General features: G+C 39.5%; 1 protein-coding gene across 1 annotated transcript in view; it reads right to left on the bottom strand.

Annotated features, from left to right (window-relative positions):
- The window catches only part of LOC132823103 (uncharacterized), a 110600-nt gene that overhangs the window by 8024 nt on the left and 82665 nt on the right, over window positions 1-19911 (bottom strand). Inside the window, 5 exon segments of the mRNA XM_060836642.1 lie at window positions 7259-8399; window positions 8401-8642; window positions 8645-8738; window positions 11569-11668; window positions 17755-17890. Coding sequence (XP_060692625.1) covers window positions 7259-8399; window positions 8401-8642; window positions 8645-8738; window positions 11569-11668; window positions 17755-17890 — 1713 coding nt within the window.

Here is a 19911-nt window from a genome sequence, read left to right as displayed (position 1 = left end):
TGGTACCAAATGGCACTTTTTTTTATATTATTTTTATTGTTTGAAGCATTGCATGCAATGAGATGCTGAGAATTTAGTTATATCCTTTTGCTCCTTTTGTAAATTCGAGTTTTATCTATTGGTTGATCCTTACATTCATTTTCTCTCTCTCTCTCTCTCTTTCTGTTTCTCTCTCTCTCTCTCTCTGTCTCTCTCCCTACCTTTCGCAATCTGTATCTGACTTCCTGTCCTTCCATTTGACCTTGATTTTGTTTTTGATTTACAACGTCATTTCATATTTGATCCTTTGATGTCATTTATTTCAATGTTTAATTTAAAATCCCATCTACTTTTCTAGTCATATGGACAGCACAGGAAAAGTACAGGAAAGTACAGATTCCAAATTTCCACAGCATTTCCAAATGAAAGCTCCTTCCAATCAACAAGTAGATATCTTAAACGGCCGCACTGGACTGACAACACAACGCCTGGAATTGCACACTTTAGTTCTGCACTAAGCGGAAATGCTCACATTCTGCGATTCTGTGACACATTAACTTCCCTTCCACTTCTATTTCTAAAACAATATTGCATAATTATTCACTAATTAACTCACAAAACAGCTAGGTACTGACTTTGCAGCAGATCAAGGCCAATTCCCATCAGTTACAATGCATCTTCGTCTATCGAAACGTCTCAGGGTTCTCAACTTGTCAGTTGCTTCGGATGCTGCTGACGTCAAGTCACGCATTCTCTCCTCGCCCACTCCTCTTTGTGATATGTACCACCCATTGCTAGGAGCTTACTTTGAATGTTCCTCAAGGGGATGCAAACTTCCCGTGTTCCTTATTGGTATGCTACACGAGGTGAAGCTTTCTAGGTGAGGACTGCAGATGCTAGGGTTCAGAGTCGATAGTATAGTGCTGGAAGAGCACAACAGGTCGCGCAGCATCGGAGGAACAGGAGAATCGAAGTTTCGGGCACAAACCCTTCACCACAAAAGCAGGAGAATTGACAGTTCGGGCAAAAGCCCTTCCTCAGGATGCCTTTCTTAAAGAAATTCTCCTCCTATCTCTGCATGATTCCTGATGAAGGGCTTATGCCCGAAACTTCGATTTTCTTGCTCCTCCGATAGGTGAAGCTGTCTGCCTATCGCAAAATCTTCGCCTCAGTTGCTCATGAGCGTGAGGGTAATTTTCTATCTCGGTGTCCTCCACCAACCTGCTCTCCTTGCCAATGGTGAAGCACTGTGCATAAAGTTCACATCAACATAATTGAAATGAATGTATTGTAATTCTGCTATTAGTAGATTATTAAACAATTATTAAAAATTAAAAATGTATGGAAGAGTAATATATTTGGTTAGTTACAGCGCATTTTTATTTTGCTCACCTTAAGATTACATTCATTTTCCAACATACGCATCAATATGTGTACTTGCCTCCAATATGTAAATATTCACCAATTTCTGTCTTCTTTTGAGTTATAACATTCAATGGTTACAATTTGCCTGCACTCCATGGCATCCATATTTCTATCTTAGGTATTGTAGGAGTGTGCATTGTAAAGTTTTGAAGCCCACAATGAAATATTCTTTTCCATGCTCCCTTTCCTGATTTTCTATCTAAATTAACAGTAATAATACAATTCGTGCTACGAGTCAGATTTATTGATTAATGGGACAAAATTTCAAAACATAGCTTTGAACAGCTACATCTCCAAGATGCCAGGCTCAGCGACCTAAATAACAACAAATTTGACTGCAAACAGGACTGAGTACTTTCAAGTTTGTCAGTTAGATTGTCAATGTTCAGAACAGTTAGAAAATCAAGTTGGAGACTATGACGAGACAGACTCCTTTGGTTATGTTTCCTAATGGAATGAATAATTTTGAATTAGTTTGTACTGCAATAATTTCTAATCGATTGCTGTTCACGAATACACTTCTACGTTAATGTGGATGACTTATTGGAACCTGACGATGCAATGTTGACTAGGTCAATGCACCTTTCCTAAGCTGACGTACCTCAGAAATAGTATACAATGCTTTCCTTCATAATGCCTTCGTAAAAGGACCTTATGCATATTCAACACGAAGTGTTTAATGAAAAATCAGTTTAAAAAAACACATGTTTCGTTTTGAACTGATCTGAAAGTGCCTTCTTTTAAAAATGGACTTAACAAGATGACCAGAAAATTAAGTAACTGAATTATGTCCATTTGATTTTTATTTTTTGCTCACTTTATCCCTTCCAAAATCAATCTAACTAATCGCGGAATAAAATTTGTGAATACCATGTAAGAGAAAGTTATATTAAAACATCTAACTGATTCATATATTCTTAACTAAAATCTATAATTTTAATGGAACATAACGAGGAGAAATTTGTAGACTCGTCATGGGCTATATCTCTAGTTACCAGAGAACATTGATTCTTTATATTTACGAGCTTTGAAAACAGGGAAAATACAAACATTAGGTCGTGAGCTATTTACTGTAACGTTTATAAAACTTGCTCTGCTGAAGCCATTCAAAACATTCGTATCAACCAAGCAGGTATAATGTTTAATACTTGTATATGTCTGAGTGTTGTTCTAATGTATAGGTGTTTTTTTTTAAATATCATCGACAATAATTAACTCCATTCAACATTAAAATATTACCAATTACATCCAGGAGAAAATTATCATTTTCCTGCATTGTAATTGCTATTTTCCTACATGAACACTGAAATCATTAAGAGGTAAAGTTACTTCGCAAGGCTTCAAGAAAGATAAATTCAGACGGTACTGGCAATAAACATAATAATGATTCCCTTCAGAAATGGGGAGCGACTGGGAAACCCAAGGATAACCAATCATTTCTTTTGCAACAGCTCTCAATTACAAGCAGTATTCGACTCCCTCTGCTTGCAGCAACAGGAATTTGTAGACTTTATGCCTACAATGCATCGACTTGTTACAAAAACGTGGGATGTAAATTTTATCTATTTTAACGACTCCCACAATACAATAATAAAATGTCGTTTTAGTCCTGGAGACGCCAGATTGATGGTTTGCCAAGGTAACAACGAATGACAGTCAAAGAGATGCACAGCATGGAAACAGACCCTCCGGTCCAACCCGTCAATGCTGATCAGATGTCCCAACGAAATCTAATCCCACCTGCCAGCACCCGGTCCATATCTCTCCAAACCCTCCCTATTCATATACCATCCAAATGCTTTTTAAGTGGTGAAATTGTACCAGCCTTTCCCACTTCCTCTGGCAACTCATTCCATACCTGTACCACCCTCTGTGTGAAAACGTTGCCCCTTAGGTTTCTTTTAAATCTTTCCACTCTCACCCTAAACCTATACCCTGAAGTTCTGGACTCGCTGACCCACAGTGAAAAACCTCTGTCTATTTATCCTATCCATGCTGATTCCAGAAAAGTTAGGCAACGCTTTAACTATTGAGTACCTATTTATGGAAGAGAAAATATGCAAAGCAAGAATAACAATGCTAATTTGTCGATATTTTGCAAAGTAACACCATAGCATGCGCACATTAATGCTTCTTAGTACCTTGTGTAGTATTTGTAAATACGAATAGTTCATTTGAGCGCTATGGAAATCTACTTTTGGGCGAATGCCAAAGGATTTCCGTTGGAAAACAACATCCCCATGACTTGGAAACACATGCTGTTTATTGATTCAATTGTCTTTTTCAGATGTCTCTCATTAATATCTGATCTTAATGCTTCACAACCTTACTTCTTTTTTTATAATTACTTTTTTAATCTCAAGACCTACCAAATGTTGCACACTTAGTTTTGTTTTTCCATTCCCTTTCTGTTAGCCATATTGATCACCATTACTGTTGTTGCTACCTTGATCCTTCGCCTTATCTGCTCGATTTAGTGTACAAAACATTCCCACACCTCCCCCGCCTGATTTAGTGCAAAACCCGCTCCCGAAGCAGTTATGCAACCCCCCCCCCCCCCCCCCCCCCCGCCAAGAAAACTAACCCCGGCAGTGTTCAGATGAATATTAGCCCAATAAAACTGAACTCAATTTCCCATGAGATCCATGTGCAAAACCCACTTCACCAACGTAATGCTTGAGCTATTTTTCACCAGATTTTGGATCACTTTTACTCGGTGACACTTTGCTTGTAGCTCAGGTAATAATGCAGATATAATTCCCTTTGATGTTTATTTACATCTTTAATCACTATCAGTTTATCGCGCCTCAGCAAAGGCATTTGTGTTGAACAGAAATCGTACTTTTTTAATTGATTAAGATTTATCATAAACAATTGCCATGTTTACTCCGTTGTCTTCAAGAAACATAACAGCTCCTTTTTTTTATTATTCTGCACTGTTCTTACTGCTGTGTAATTGACAGCCTGCTCTAATGATAAAGAATTATAACTCAGATGCGTGTGAACGAAACTAAAGGAAGCATTTATACTCTCACAAAATGATGGATGAGTCAGTGATACAGGCTGTCAACTTTATGAAATTAAACTCTTTGGTATGTAGTGTAATGAAGTTGAAGGTGTGTATTGTCAGTGAATGTTGTTCCGTGCTCAGAGCTTACAACAGCAGTCTCAGCCTGTACTAGGAAATTGAAAGTATGTAAAATATGGCTGTGAAATAGATACCAGAGTTGGTTGTTGTTTTAACAACAATTCGAATTTAACTAATCAGTTTATATTATGCCCCAGGATACGAAAGCTCAGTAGCATTTGAATTTATTGTTTTGCCAACATTGAACCAATGAGACAATCCAGTATTGGGGACACAAAAACAGGCATTTTAAAAATCAGACAGAGTAACTTCCATCACGACAGGTGCAAGTAATTAGGACACTCTCTACTAAAGTTGCCTTTTGATATGAAACATTGCCACAGTAAAAAGAAAGAAGATGATCCAGGGAGATCCTCAGAAGGAAGAAGAGAGAGACAGATGATGACAGCTGCTGCGTGTTTTTAAAATTCAGTTGATGTAATTTTAATAAGTGTTTTTATTGAACAGTATATTGTTATAGAGTTGGAGGTGGGTAATAAACAGTTAAGAGAAAGGGGACCTTAGAGTTTTGAACAGCTGTTGTTTAATATTCACTTTTAGAATTAAAGATTAAATTGGTATTACTTTCTTTAAGTAGTGGAATTTGGGAGTTCTATGTCACTCATTTTAACCAATGATTAGGCTAGGTGAACTTTTCTGGGTGTTTAGTTTAATTGACAGAGGGATTCACCACGGTGATGTAACAGTTGACATGAATCACTTCATTCCAGTAATAGTAAATACCAATATAGTATAAGAATGACAAATATATGAGGAAAGTATTTCTTTAAAAAAGCATTGCGTAGGACTTACAGAGAAGCAGCCACCATCACAACAGAAGAATTGGAATTTTATAGTCTATTTCATGGCCTTGCAGTCCATAAACCAGCATTTAGGTGAGAGATGTCCTGTTGAAATCAAGCTACTAATATAGTTTGACAAAATGTGGTAGTCAAGGTAATTCCCAGAAACAGAATCAGGGTAGAGCAGAGTTAAACTGTTGTGTTTTAACTATATAAATTCATGGATTAACGTTAACCAGGGTAATCCCCATTTTTTTTAAAGTTCAGGGGGAACGTCTTTTGGACCAACTGATAGGATAGGCTGGAATTTAGTCTAAAATATCGTCCCTAAAACTACCCTACCAACAACACAGCATTCCTTCCACACTAAACTGTGGTGCTAGCCTAGACTTTATCCTCGGTTTTACAGAACTCAATTTGAATCTACAGTTTCCCATTAGGGATTCAAGAAGAATTTCTGAACCTACTGCTCATGGAGCTGAGAGCTATGAAACTCTGAATTATGGTGCACGCATGCAATTGCAAAGCAGTCGGTCACTGCAACAAACACGTTTTTACTCAGAGTATTCGTTCATGGGATGAGGGCATTAATGATTACGCCACCATTCATTGCCTTACATAAATGGTTGAGAAAGTGTTTGTGAGCTGTTACTTCCTTTAACTGTTGCATTACAGGGAGGAGATATAGAATGACATCTATTGTCAATTTATTGTCACGTGTATTTTATTAAAATAAACAGTGAAACGCGTTACATATAAGTTGCCATAGCACGGAACTAAATTAATAACAGAAATAATAAATAAGAAGGAAAAAAAAACCAAACCTTCAGCAAAGTTCAATTAACGGCTCCTGGGTTCAGGGCACATTCGGAAATCAGGAGAAGTGACAAGTGGGACTGGGTCCAGACTAGGACACCATCGAGCGAGACTTCCACACTGGGACTAGACATCCAACCTGGCCAGCAGAAAGGCTCAGAATTCGCCTCTGAAGGAAGTACAAAACCTCCACGCTCAGGCCTCTGCGCTGGGACTTCAAGCTGATCTGCTAGAATACCCAAAAGACACCAAAAAAGACCGTAATACTGAGGGAAGAGCACCATGACAAGCTGAAATTGCCCTCCAAAAAAAGACACCCACACTGCAGACTGCCACACCCAGAGACCACCCTGCCAGACACCAGGCCAATACCACCATTCTGGGCTTCTGGAAGACACCTCATTGCTGGGGCTGGTAGCTTCCACCGAAGCTACTAAAAGAAGATAAGGTGCTATAATATATAAAATAATTTTTAAAAAGCATAGAAAGATCAAAATAGGAAAGGAGATGGAGTGGACGAGCTCCAGGCCCCTGTGTTGAGGAGCCCGCATTTTGCGCTGCTACTCCACTGCCATCTTGGAGATATGCACCCACAGCGCTGTGAATAAGGGTGTTCCAGACGTTCTGGCACAATGATAGTGAAGGAATAGATATAAAGTCTCAAGCTAGGATGTTGTCTGGCTTCATGTGGATGCTTTAAACCATGCTTGGCCATGAATCTGTTGCCCTTGTTTTCCAGGTTGTGAAGGTGATGGGAAGGAATATGCTGTAAAATAAGACTTTTTAATTAGTGTCCTGCATCTTGTAGGTGGCAAAAATTGAAATTCAAAGACATCATGAGAATTACCGCTTTTGACATACAGGCCGCTGTTGAACAGGTATGGCAACAAAGAATGCTAGCAGAATTGTATCTAATGGGACACAATGTGAAACTGACCACTGGTTTGAATTACACTTGGCACAAATAAAGATTGTTGTAGCTGTTGGACAATTGTGGTAGCTCAGCTCGAACACATCAGTACAGTAATTCTTGAGTGTGATGACCTTGAACGAACCATCTTCAGCTGCTCCATCACTGACCTTGCTTCCATCATAAGGTCAGAAGTACGAATGCTCATTGATAATTGCATAATCATTTCTTGCATTTGGTTGTCGAGAATAGAATAAGAGACTTCCGCATTCTGATTAAAATCAGCATCATTTACACTCACAGCAAATATGGAAGCGCCGGGTGTATTACTCTTCATTAGATACACGTTATACAACGCTTGTGTAAAACGTGTTGCGTTGTCATTGACATCAGTTACCGAAATCAAGATGAATTTACTTACTGAAAGAGGAGAGGCCCCTCCGTTCCAGGCTGAAACGGAGATGTTATATAGTGGCGTATTTTCATGATCTAGAAAGCCATTGGTAGCCAATTTATAGTTGTTCTTCAAAGATTTTTCGATCCTGAACTGTATATTCTCTGGAATTTGGCTCTGCACTTCTCCGTATTTGCCAGAATCGCGATCCGTTACGCTGATCAGAACCACCACAGTCCATGCAAGAGCATCTTTCTGCACAACACTGGACAAAACTGTTACTTGCAACACAGGGTAATTATCGTTAGTATCAATGACATCGACCACAACATTCATACGAGCTAACAATCCAAGTGGAGCGTAGATCACGGCTTGGACGTCAAGTTCGTAAGCAGTTATTTCCTCAAAATCCAGTATTCCTTGAATCATGATCTCTCCAGTCACCGAGTCCAATTTGAACAATTCGCGAACATTTTGGGAAACATAATTGGTGAAAGAATATGCTACCGCAGCGTTTCTTCCTTCATCCATATCAACAGCATGAACCTTTAGCACCAGAGAGCCATTCGCGATGTTTTCCATCACCGTCGCCCTGTAAGTTTCATGATCGAAAAGGGGTGCGTTATCATTTGCGTCAATGACGTTAATGATGATCCGCGCTGTGCCAGATCTCTGCGAAATCCCACCGTCGGTGGCCGTCAACACCAGAGTACACATTGACTGTTGCTCACTGTCCAAAGACCTCTTTAATACCAGCTCCGCACTTTTACTCACATCTCTTCTTGTCTGCGCGGTAATACCAAAATGCTCGTTTGGACTGATCTGGTATGAGTTAATTGTATTTGTACCTACATCCGGATCACGCGCAGTCTCGAGAGGGAAGCGCGCGCCGTGCGCATTTAACTTATTGATTTGCAGGTAGCGTTCCTTGTTCAAAAAAAATGGGTGAATTATCATTTACATCTAGTATTTCCACTGCAACGCGATACGTTTCCAAAAGATTGTCGAGCGCAATTTGGAAAGAAAGGGAACACGCAGCAGTTTTACTAGAAAGTTGTTCTCTGTCAATTCTTTCATTAACACATCAGAAACCATTTTCCACATTGGTAACCATGTATTCTTTTGGGTCATCAAAAATCAGCCGAAACTTGTGATTCTTTAAATCCCAAACGTTTAATCTTAAATCTTCCCAACAAAGGCCCCGCGCTCCTGTTCTTCCCGGATGGAGTAGAGAAGCTGCTCCGATGCCAGGTCCGATGCACAGAAAAAGAATATAAAAAAACGCTTCTCTTAACACTGCTTCCGCCATTGCTCTCAGATGTATTGTGTTGCACAATATCTTAAAATAGATTACATTGACTTGCTTCGTATATCACAGCAATTATACAACCGCATACCCATACACTGTAATCGCAACGAGAAATGTGAGGATATAATCTGGGGAGCTCGATAGAACATGTCCACCAACTGTTCGCGCACGAACTGTCTGCCTCTCGGATTCTGTTGTTTGCTTGATGGAGGAGGTGGTCGATCTATCTCGGCGTTTCGAGTTTTTTATTGGTAGATAGCGACACGAAGAGTGTCAACCAATAACTGCAAGAACACTGTTCATGGCTGGACCAATGTGCAAATCGTTATAATTTTGGGTGCACAATTAAAAAGTAAAGGTATACGCGCTTAGAAATTACACGCCATGCATAGATTTACTCAAAAGTGTGGTACTTCAGAATCTCTGGCTTTTGGAAATTACATAATTCGTTTTAAATCGTCATGATGACATCCTCCAATTTAATTTCAGTAAGTAGTTTGCTGCCTGCGTAAAGATGGCTTATCTGTTTTAAAAAGTTTCTTTAAGGGGATTAGAGCTACCTTTAGACCTTCAGTCCTTGCCTTACACAAAAGTGGGTGGGAGGATGACACGCAATTGTGATGCAGAGATGCTGCAGTGTCACGTGGATAAATTGAGTGAGTGGACCAATGCATGACACATGCAGCATTACGTGGAAAAATCTGAGGTTTTTCATTTTAGTGTCAAAAGCAGGAATACAGGTTTAAATTGTCTAAATGTCTATAAAATACTGGTCTAAGTTATTTAAATGTCTATAAAAATGATAGATTAAGAATGCAAGGAGTTCTGTGTATCTGCAGACACCAGTTGCTGATGTAATCATTCAGATGCCAAAGTCGTTAAATAAGGCAAATGGTGCAATGACCTTTGTCATAAAAGTATTTGAATTCAGAAGCAGAGATATCTTACTGCGACCATGCCTTGGTGAGGCAGGATGATCTTGCTTTAGAACAAGAGTGGCAAAGGTTTACCAGAATGACTGCTGAAATGGCAGAATGGATATTGGAGGAGAGGTTGAATCGGATAGGATTATTTTCGCTGGAGTTCAGTTAAATGAGGGTTGACTCACTGAAAACACATAAAATTCTATTAGTATTAGACAGGGTAGATGCAGTCAGATGTACCCGGTGACTCATGACTACAGAACCTGAGGTCATTGTCTATGGCTATGTGGAAAATCATTTAGGAATGAGGTGATGAGAAATGTTTTGCTCCAGAGAGTGGAAAGCCTGTTGAACGCTTAGCAAAGAAAGCTGTTGAAGCCAGTACAATATACACCTTCACGAAGGAGATGAATATAGCTCTTGTGTTTAAAAGTGTCTCGGAATATGGAGTAGAGAGGTGGGGGGAAGCAGGAATAGGTTATTGAGTTGGCTGATTAACCATGATCATAACGATTGACACAGCAGGCTCTTCGGTCCATCCTGATTATTCCTGCTCTTACTGTCTAAATTTCTAATTAACATATATTTCACCTGATAAAATCTGCAGCAAAGTTTTATAAAAGTTATATAAGAATAAACTTTTAAAGAGGCCATCTGAAGTATATTTTACGATTATGTTGATACCATTTTTCCAAATATCCTTTCTGTTTATTTAAAATTTACATATTGTGCTGACTGTGCTCAATGGTAATGCATGATTAGTTGTTTCTGCTCTTGCCCTCTATCATCGCTCTGTACACTGTCAGAATATGAAAGGCAAAACAAAGAAAGACATGGGAAAGGAGAGAGAGCGAAGCATGCAGCCGGCCAGGAGCATATGGGGACAGAACATCTATACAGTGGCAGCATCACCATTTGGAAAAATTTTATTAGCGTTCCTTGAGCTTAACAGTATAAAATTCAGATTGTATGTGTCATCTCTGCAGGACTGTTCGGATCATGTCTTAATTTGAGACCATGTCAAAGATCTAATTTCAATTTTAATGACATGGAGTATACTGCCATTAAAATTAACGTTCACAGAAATCGTTACAGAATACTGCAAATTGTTGTAAATATTACTCATATTTTTCAGTTCAAAATACTGGCATTGTATAATATATGCTATTATATTATGTACATTCTATTATATTGTATCTGACTACACAAACATTGTGTACAATTTTAAGCAAAATCTTACGTCCATTGGAAAGGAATTAATGTCTGGATTCCTTAAAATTCGAATCAGAAATGAAATGAATGTAGTGCCGCATCGTCCACAAAGTTTGCTCTTTCTTCCAATGATAACTGACGATTATCAAACTGAGGTTGATGCAAGATGATTGGGTGAATTTTAATGGTTTCTAATTCTATGGTCGTCTCCACGTTCACAGTTTATGTTCTTCCCCTCACACACACCCCCACCCCCACCCCCAAGTTTTCTTCTGTACTAAATGGTCGGTGGTTGAAGACCACTATATTTGAACTCTGTACCTTTCTGAAGAGTTCATAATGAAATTTATCTATTATCTTTGTCATAAATCCATTCTTCAAAATCACATGCAATGAATCATCTCTTTGGGGAATTTTGCACATGCATTTTGCAGCATATGTGCTGATAAAAAAGGCATGACGTTGTAATAAATGTCACCAAAGCAAACTGAGTTGTAATTAGAATGTAATGCAACAGTGTCATGTAACACAACAAAAGATATTGAATTTAATTAATAAGGATGTTCATTTTTACACATCACTGAGATATTAGAAGCTTTTACTTACAAATCACAAATGTAGTATAACATGACAAAATGAAATAATACGAATTGCTGAAAAATTACCTTACATGAGCCAACGAATGCCCAGTACACACATAATCAAAATGTTGCACCGTTCCCAAGGCACCCTGATGGTTATTAAAAGTTTGAATTTCAGTCTGACAGGCTCTGTTTTGTCAAAACAAAACAAATTTACCTAATCAATTTGTCTGAAAATGTGGATGAATGTGATATTCCAGCGCAACTATTGGCTTACTTCTAATAAACACAAATTTGAGCATTTCAGAAAGCATGCACGCCTTTTGCTCGTTTAGCTTCTACCTGGTTTCATTTAACGTTTATAAGTGGAAATGTTCACTCTCAATGGTCCAAGATCTCACTGAGAAAGGAACCAGAGAAGTAATGGTTATCACAGGCTTAGTGCTTGCATGCATCCTTACAACCAGTCAAGCAGAGGTCCCTAGTGTATGTGTGCGTGTGTGAGAGAGCACACACGTATGTATATAGTGTTTTGATTTGCTATGTATTTATTTTTAGTGATAATTATTCAATGTGCTTCCACAACACTCACTGCCAGTGTATTTCAGGCAGTAACAATTTACTGCACATAATCAACGTTTTCTCATATCACTTCAGATTATTTTTCCACTCATTTAACAATGGTTTCTCCTATGACCAATACTTCTGCCATTTTGCAGTATTTCCACTCACTTGCTATATTGAAGACCTTTGCCCATGATCACAGCATTGTACCGAGATACTGACAGTGTTTTTTCATGTGCTAAGTACCAATATCTGCCTTTACTGCATTCAGTGTTATTCACCCATAGTTCTCACAATCTCTTTTTTCACGCAACAATCTCTTATTTAAAATGTTCTTAACACACATTGCTGGGGAGCCTGAGCACTGTCTGCTCAGACCCAAAAAGCTCTGCTTCCTGACATTTTTCAAGAGACAATTTACAGGATAGATCAACATGGTTGACCTACTGTTGCATAATTACAAAGTAATTCTGTCAGAACTAAAGATTTATGCCTTTGTTCATTGTTCACCTCACCATTAGTATGCAGAACATGACCATCTCCACCAAAATGTTTTACATTAAATGATTTCATAACACTACCTCCTAACACATTGTATGCCTTCTTAATAGCACTATCGACCTGGGTGGCAACTTTCAGGGATCTATGTACATGGGCTCCAAGATTCCATCCACACTACCAAGATTATTTCCATTGACCCAGTAGTCTGCCTTATTTCCATTGACCCAGTAGTCTGCATTCCTGTTATTCTTCCCAAAGTGCATAATCTCACATTGAGCTGCATTGAACTCCATTTGCCACCTCTCGTCCAATTCTGCAGTTTATTCAAGACTCCCTGCAACCTGTACATTCTTCCAAACTGTCCACTACTCCACCGACTTTGGTGTCATCTGCGGATTTTCTAATCTATCCACCTATGCCTGTATCTAAGTCATTTACGTAGTGGTGTGTTTATTAAAATTCAGCTGGAGCCATGGTATGTGAACAAAGGGAGATTTAGCTGACAATTAGTTTATAGGTTTGTTGAGTAGTGATGAGTTGTTGATGATGCCAAGATCTACATGATTGGCTCCTAAGTCACTGAACACCTTGTGAATGTGAATGTGAATGTTTTGTCAGAAGCCATCAGAAATTTCACAATAAAGGTGCTATCATTTCATTTGCAGTGAAAAGAAAATCCTCAAGCCTGAAGAAAGTTGATTTATTTCGTCATCTGTTGCTGCAAGAAGTGGTGTTAAGCAACAAGTTGAAGACTTTGCAGCTATGGCCAGTCCCTCTGTGCTTTTTACAAAAATGCATAAGTAACTGGAGAACAAGTGTCGATAAACTGCAAGCCCTGACAAGCTAAAAGGATAAATCTTAACGAATCCTGTGGATGTCGACCATTTAATTGCATGTCCAATCATTTCTGTGTGAATGTGTGTGTGTGTGTGTGTGTGTGTGTGTGTGTGTGTGTGTGTGTGTGTGTGTGTTGTGTATGTTTTTCAAACGGTTTTATAAATGAGTTAGAGTATTACTTAGTAAATTTCTTTTTCAGTGTTTCACCATGTTTACCTTCTTCTAAGCACAGAAACCTGTTTCCTCCTGTTCTATCAACTAGGTATGTAAAGCAGGTTATTTGGGTGAAATCGTTACATTTTGTGATTACTTCATGAGCTGAGGAGCTTAAATTCCAGTGAACTACCTCTGTGAGATGATACAAACTTTGTTCGACATTACAGGATTTATTTCAAATAGTGGTTATGAGGATTTTGGGCGCATTGTTACTAACTAATGCATGCAAAGGAAAACGCTTTTTTCTGTATTACATTTAAGACATAAGTCAGGAAATGGCAAAAGATTTCCTGCAGGTGGCAGAGTTGTCCATAATAGTCTTAAGGCAACTTGCAAAGACCCAAGTCGGTTGACTTGGTATTAACCTAGTGACAGCATTACCTGACAGACATAAGAAGGCATATAAATTAAAGGATGCTGCAAAAATGCTAGAGTTGCTGAAACGATATTTGAGGTGGAGGATAAGGCAAAGATGTGCTTGACATGTCCTCGTTAATTGAGGTAAAAACAATGACTACAGATGCTGGAAACCAGATTCTGGATTAGGGTGGTGCTGGAAAAGCACAGCGGTTCAGGCAGCATCCGAGGAGCAGGGAAATCGACGTTTTGGGCAAAAGCCCTTCATCAGGAAAGAGGCAGAGTGCCTGAAGGGTGGAGAGATTAATGAGAAGAGGGTTGGGGATGGGGAGAAAGTAGCATAGAGTACATAGGCGAGTGGGAGTGGGATGAAGGTGATAGGTCAGAGAGGTGGGTGGAGTGGATAGGTGGAATGGAAGATAGGCAGGTAGGACAAGTCATGGGGACAGTGTTGAGGTGGAAGTTTAGAACTGGGGTGAGGTGGGGAAAGGGGAAATGAGGAAATTGGTGAAGTCCACCTTGATGCCCTGGGGTTGAAGTGTTCCGAGGTGGAAGATGGGCCGTTCTTCCTCCAGGCGTCGGGTGGTGAGGGAGTGGCGGTGAAGGAGGCCCAGGACCTCCATGTCCTCGGCTGAGTGGGAGGGGGAGTTGAAATGTTGGGCCATAGGGTGGTGTGGTTGATTGGTGAGGGTGTCCCAGAGTTGTTCCCTAAAGTGCTCTACTAGGAGGCGTCCAATCTCCCCAAAATAGAGGACACCGCATCGGGAGCAATGGATACAATAAATGATATTGGTGGATGTGCAGATAAAACTTTGATGGATGTGGAAGGCTCCTTTGGGTTCTTGGATGGAGGCGAGGGAGAAAGTGTGGGCACAGGTTTTGCAATTCCTGGGGTGTCAGGGTAAGGTGGGCTCAGGAAGCAGAGCCAAGTTTCCATGGACAGACCACACCAAAACTGGGGATGATGGGGTCTCAATATGTTAATATATTGAAAATAGAGTACCAATGAGGAGCAGAAACTCGCAAGCTTGTAGGAAAGGAATGGATAGCTACTCATCAAAAAAACATACAATCCAGATATTATGAAAAAATATTGTGAATAGCACATAAATTTCCTATGGCAGAGAATGTCGGAACATGAAAGCATAGGCATAAATAAACAGATATTTTACATGGCCAAGACTTAATAAAGATGCTGTTCAGTTCTATACAGCACGTCATATGTCCCAAATCATCAGTTCATTATCCAGGGAATTATAGAAGTGTTCCAAAAGCTTGTAATTTTAAATAAACCTGTAGGTCTTCTCACTGGCTCCAGTCCAACACCGGCATCACCACATCATAAAACATGTCTGTGTGAGGCGGTAGGAAAGCATTGGTAGATAATCAAACTCGCACTATTGATACCCATAACAGCTTTGAAGAACCATACAATCGAGTGCTATTTCTGGAAGACCATTACTAAAAACTAAAACAGGATATCAGTGTATCCTTACAATCATGTATTTGAAAACCCAATTCCTAAGAGTTGTTCCTTGAAAGACAATTGTACCTCATTGTTGACCATCCATTCATCACGATTTCTATATAACGTCTAAAATTTGCAACATTTTCAAGCAAGTTGAAGGATATTAAGGTAGACAAATCTTCAGGACCAGATGCGATCTATCCCAGGTTGCTGAGGGAGGCGAGAGACGAAATAGCTGGGACTCTGATAGATATCTTTGTAGCATCATTAAACACAGGTGAGGTTCCAGAGGACTGGAGGGGTGCTCATGTTGTTCCCCTGTGCAAGAAGGGTAGTAGGGATATTCCAGGTAACTATAAACCATTGAGCCTGACGTCAGTGGCGGGAAAGTTGCTGGAGAAGATACTGAGGGATAAAATCTATTTATATTTGGAAATGAATGAACTTATTGGTGATAGGCAATATGGTTTTGTGCAGCGTAGATTGTGCCTTATCAACTTAATAGACTTCTTTGAAGAAGTGGCCAAAGTCAATAGATGAAGAAAGAGCTGCAGATGTCATATACATGAACTTTAGTAAGGCGCTGATAAGGTTCCCCATGGTAAACTAATGGAGAAAGTGAAGTCACATGATGTGCAGGGTGTTCTGGCTAGTTGGAAAAAGAACTAGTTAAGCAACAGGAGACAGAGAGTAGGAGTTGAAGGGAGCTTCTTTAAATGGAAAAAGGTGACCAGTGGTGTTCCACAGGTATTGGTGCTGGGGCCACTGTTGCTTGTAATATCCATCAATAATCTGGAAGAGGGCATTGTTGGTCAGATCAAGAGATTTGCAGATGACATGAAGATTGGTGGTGCATCAGAAAGTATAGGAGACTGACAAAGAATACAAGAGAATATTGATAGACTGGAGAGCTGTGTGGAGAACTAGCAGATGGAGTTCAATCCAGGCAAATGTGAGGTGATGCATTTTGGGAAGACTAATACTAGAGCAAAATATACTGAAAATGGAAGAGCCTTGGGAAAAGTTGATGAGCAGAGAGATCTGGGAGTTCAGGTCCATTATACACGGAAGCTGGCTATACAGATGGATAGAATAGTCAAGAAGACATATGGCATGCTTGCTTTCATCGGATCAGGTATTGAATATAAGAACCGACAGGTCATGTTAAAATTGTACAAGACTTTGAGGGGTATACACGGCAGGTACTTTACACAGAGGTTGGTAGGTGCCTGGAATGCGTAGAGGCAGGCACAGTAGATTCATTTAAGGTGCATCTGAACAGATGCTTGAGTAGGTGGAGAGCAGAAGGATACAGATGCTTTGGAATTGGGTGATAGGTGTCGACCGTGGATTTGGATTGGCTCAGGCTTGGAGGACTGAAAGGTTCAGCAGCATTTAGAATACTGTACACAGTTCTGGTCGCCACATTACCAAAAGGATGTGGATGCTTTGGAGAGGGAGCAGAGAAGGTTTAAAAAGATATCACCTGGTATGAAAGGTGCTAGCTATGAAGAGAGCAGAATAAGTTAAGATTGTTTTCATTAAAAAACAGAAGATTGAGGGGGCGGGGGAGGTATGCAAACTCATGAAGGATATAGACGTGGTTGATAGAAATAAGCTTTCTCCCAGGGTGAGGGATTCAATAACGAGAAGTCATGCGTCCAAGGTGAGAGGTGAATAGTTTAAGGGGGATATACACGGCAAGTACGTTACACAGAGGGGGGTAGGGGCCTGGAACGCGTTGTCAGCAGAGGGAGTAAAGGCAGGCATGGTAGATTCATTTAAGGTGCACCTGGACAGATGTATGAGTAAGTGGGGAGCAGAGGGATACAGATGCTTCGGAATTGGGCGATAGGTTTAGACAGTGGGTTTGGATCAGCCCGGGCTTGGAGGGCTGAAGGGCCTGTTCCTGGGCTGTAAATTTTCTTTGGTTTTGTTCTTCTTTGAAGTATATAACAGTTTGGGTACAAGACAGCCGAATTCGACTGCGTATCGACTGAAAGAACAGTAAAATTTAGAGTGTTGCTACAAAACTCTCAAAATTTGTTGAAGCTATTCTATGAGAATTACCTACAGGTTTGGAAGAAAAAGAGTAGATTTATTGTTATTTGTTAATAGACACTTCCCAAATGAACGTATTGGCTTCAGTCCATTTAAATTTATTAACACAGCGTTAGAAGTCAACTTAAGTTGCTTAAGGGCGTTTTTCGTCAGAAAAAGACAATTTTGAGTTCATGGTTCTAGAAAGACTCACAATAGCATTTGGGGGCAGACGAGTGTTTGAAAATGCACAAACGAGAATGAACAAATGGTCAAGTAAACTTTGAGTTACCTGAATGTTGAAATCAGGAAATGAAGTATCAGAATAGTTGCCTGTGTCACGAGAAGCTTTGAAACTGAATTTGGTGATCCATAAAACATACTTAGCAGGGTCAGTAAAGTGACGTGCCTGACAACGACTTCTGATTCTGAGGAGAAGCATTAATTTGGGCACATAAATATCTTGAGAATGTTTCATCATTCGTAAAACGATAAGAAGAAATGGATGCGACTAAGTAGCACTGAATTATTGGGATAGTTAGAAACATGTTCTTATTTTTGGAGAAAGGATAACTGGAGGATTGTGAAAGACAATCGAGTAAGCAAAACGTAGTCTGTCGAGATGCACCTAAATGTAGTACATTAAATAGATCTGATGGTGACATAGGAGAGTTAGGACTGATGAACCAACGTCCTTATTAGTTGAACTGAGAAAGGCAAACACAAATGGAATCAAACATTCATTATATGCTGCAAAACTCAACATAACTTAAAGAAAAAAAGCTGGACATGGTTAATAGAGTTGGTTCCTAAACTATATGGAGCAAATAGACTCTGCAGATAGTAGAAATGTCGCAAAGACAAAAACGTCCCAAACTGATTTGCTGCAGTTGGCAGTGTTTCATTCATTCATATATAAGATTGATCTATTGAAGGAGTACTAGCAAGTAAAATTGACACCAATGGCTGTTGAAATAGCCGCCTTTCTTGCAATAGATGGTTTATACCAATGTTAAGTGATTCCATCTGGGATATAGAACAGCCCTACTACATTTTAGAAGTTTAAGGATGTAGCTGTCTAGTATGTGTGTTTCCATGATGTGGCCATACACAGTAAGACTGCAAAGAGTGGGAGAGAAGTAGATAACTTGTTTAGGCAATTGTCATTGATATATTAGAATAAAATTAGGCAAAAATGCATTTGCAAAGCTAGGATAACTTTACTGAGAAACGATATGGGATAAGGACAATGTTGTCAACTTTAGGAACGTGAAGGTTCTAATGTAATTACCTGTTCACAAAACTAAACAAAGATTCATGTGATTAATAGGAATATGAAGGTTTGACTGGAAATTTGTGAGAAATTTCCACACAATCTCAGTACTCTTTGTGACTTTATTAAAGAAACAAGCTGAAAGTGGCATGGTCAGCAAAATGTTTTTGAGAGGCCGAAGGCAGCCATAAATAAATTGTTCATGTCTGAGTTTTCGTTTCAGACCACGCAAAACGTCGATTGATGCTGGTGCATTTTGAGTAGCCACAGTCGTTTTGCAGACTGTAGAGTCAGGAATGAAGAAGCTAGTGGGCTACATCCCCATTCAAAACACAGTATCATATGAAGTACTGTGTCTCACAAAAAGCGATTTGGGGATTTTTGTTGGCTCTTCAATACTTTTCAATTTAGGTCTAACACAAAAAGAAGGACATTAAGTTACATTTGAGAAAGACATAAAGACTTGGGAACGTGGGGAAGTTAGTGGTCGTATCTTGGGGAGAGTTCATATCATTGTGAAGGAGATGTTGGACGTATTAGAATGTATGAAGGTGGATAAGTCTTCTGGTCGTGGTCAGATATATCCAAGAACATTGCAAGAGTCGAGACATGAAAATGCGAGGTCCCTGCCTTTTATTTTTACATCATCACTAGCTATTAGTGAGATTTGGAAGACAGGAGGGTAGCAACTGTTGTGTCCTTATTAAAGAAAAGAAAAAGTTGGGAACTATAGATCAGTAAGCCTAAAATCTGTGGTAAGTAAGAAATTTGCGAAGATTCTGAGAGACGAGATATATATGCATCTGGAAAGATAGGATTTGATTAGGAGTTGTTAGCATCGCTCTATGCGTAGGAGATCATGCCTCACAAATTTGTTAGCGTTTTTTGCTGAAGTGACCAGGAAGGATGATGAGGGCAGAGTGGTAGATGCATTCTATATGGATTTCAGTAAAGCTTTTGATAACATTCCACATCTCAGACTGATCTGGAAGGTTAGATCATATGGAATCGAAGGGGAGCTGGCAAATTAGATATAGAATTGGCGTGATCGTACGAAGCAGTTGTCAATAGTGGAAGGATGCTTACCAGACTGCAGGCCTGTGACTAGTGGAGTACCTTGGGGGTCGTGCTGGGGCCATTGCTGCTTGTTATCTGTATCAATAATTTGGATTAGAA

Source organism: Hemiscyllium ocellatum, chromosome 16 (genome assembly GCF_020745735.1).
Source record: "Hemiscyllium ocellatum isolate sHemOce1 chromosome 16, sHemOce1.pat.X.cur, whole genome shotgun sequence".
In the NCBI taxonomy this organism is placed as follows: Eukaryota; Metazoa; Chordata; class Chondrichthyes; order Orectolobiformes; family Hemiscylliidae; genus Hemiscyllium; species Hemiscyllium ocellatum.
This window is presented reverse-complemented; position numbering and strand designations above follow the sequence as displayed.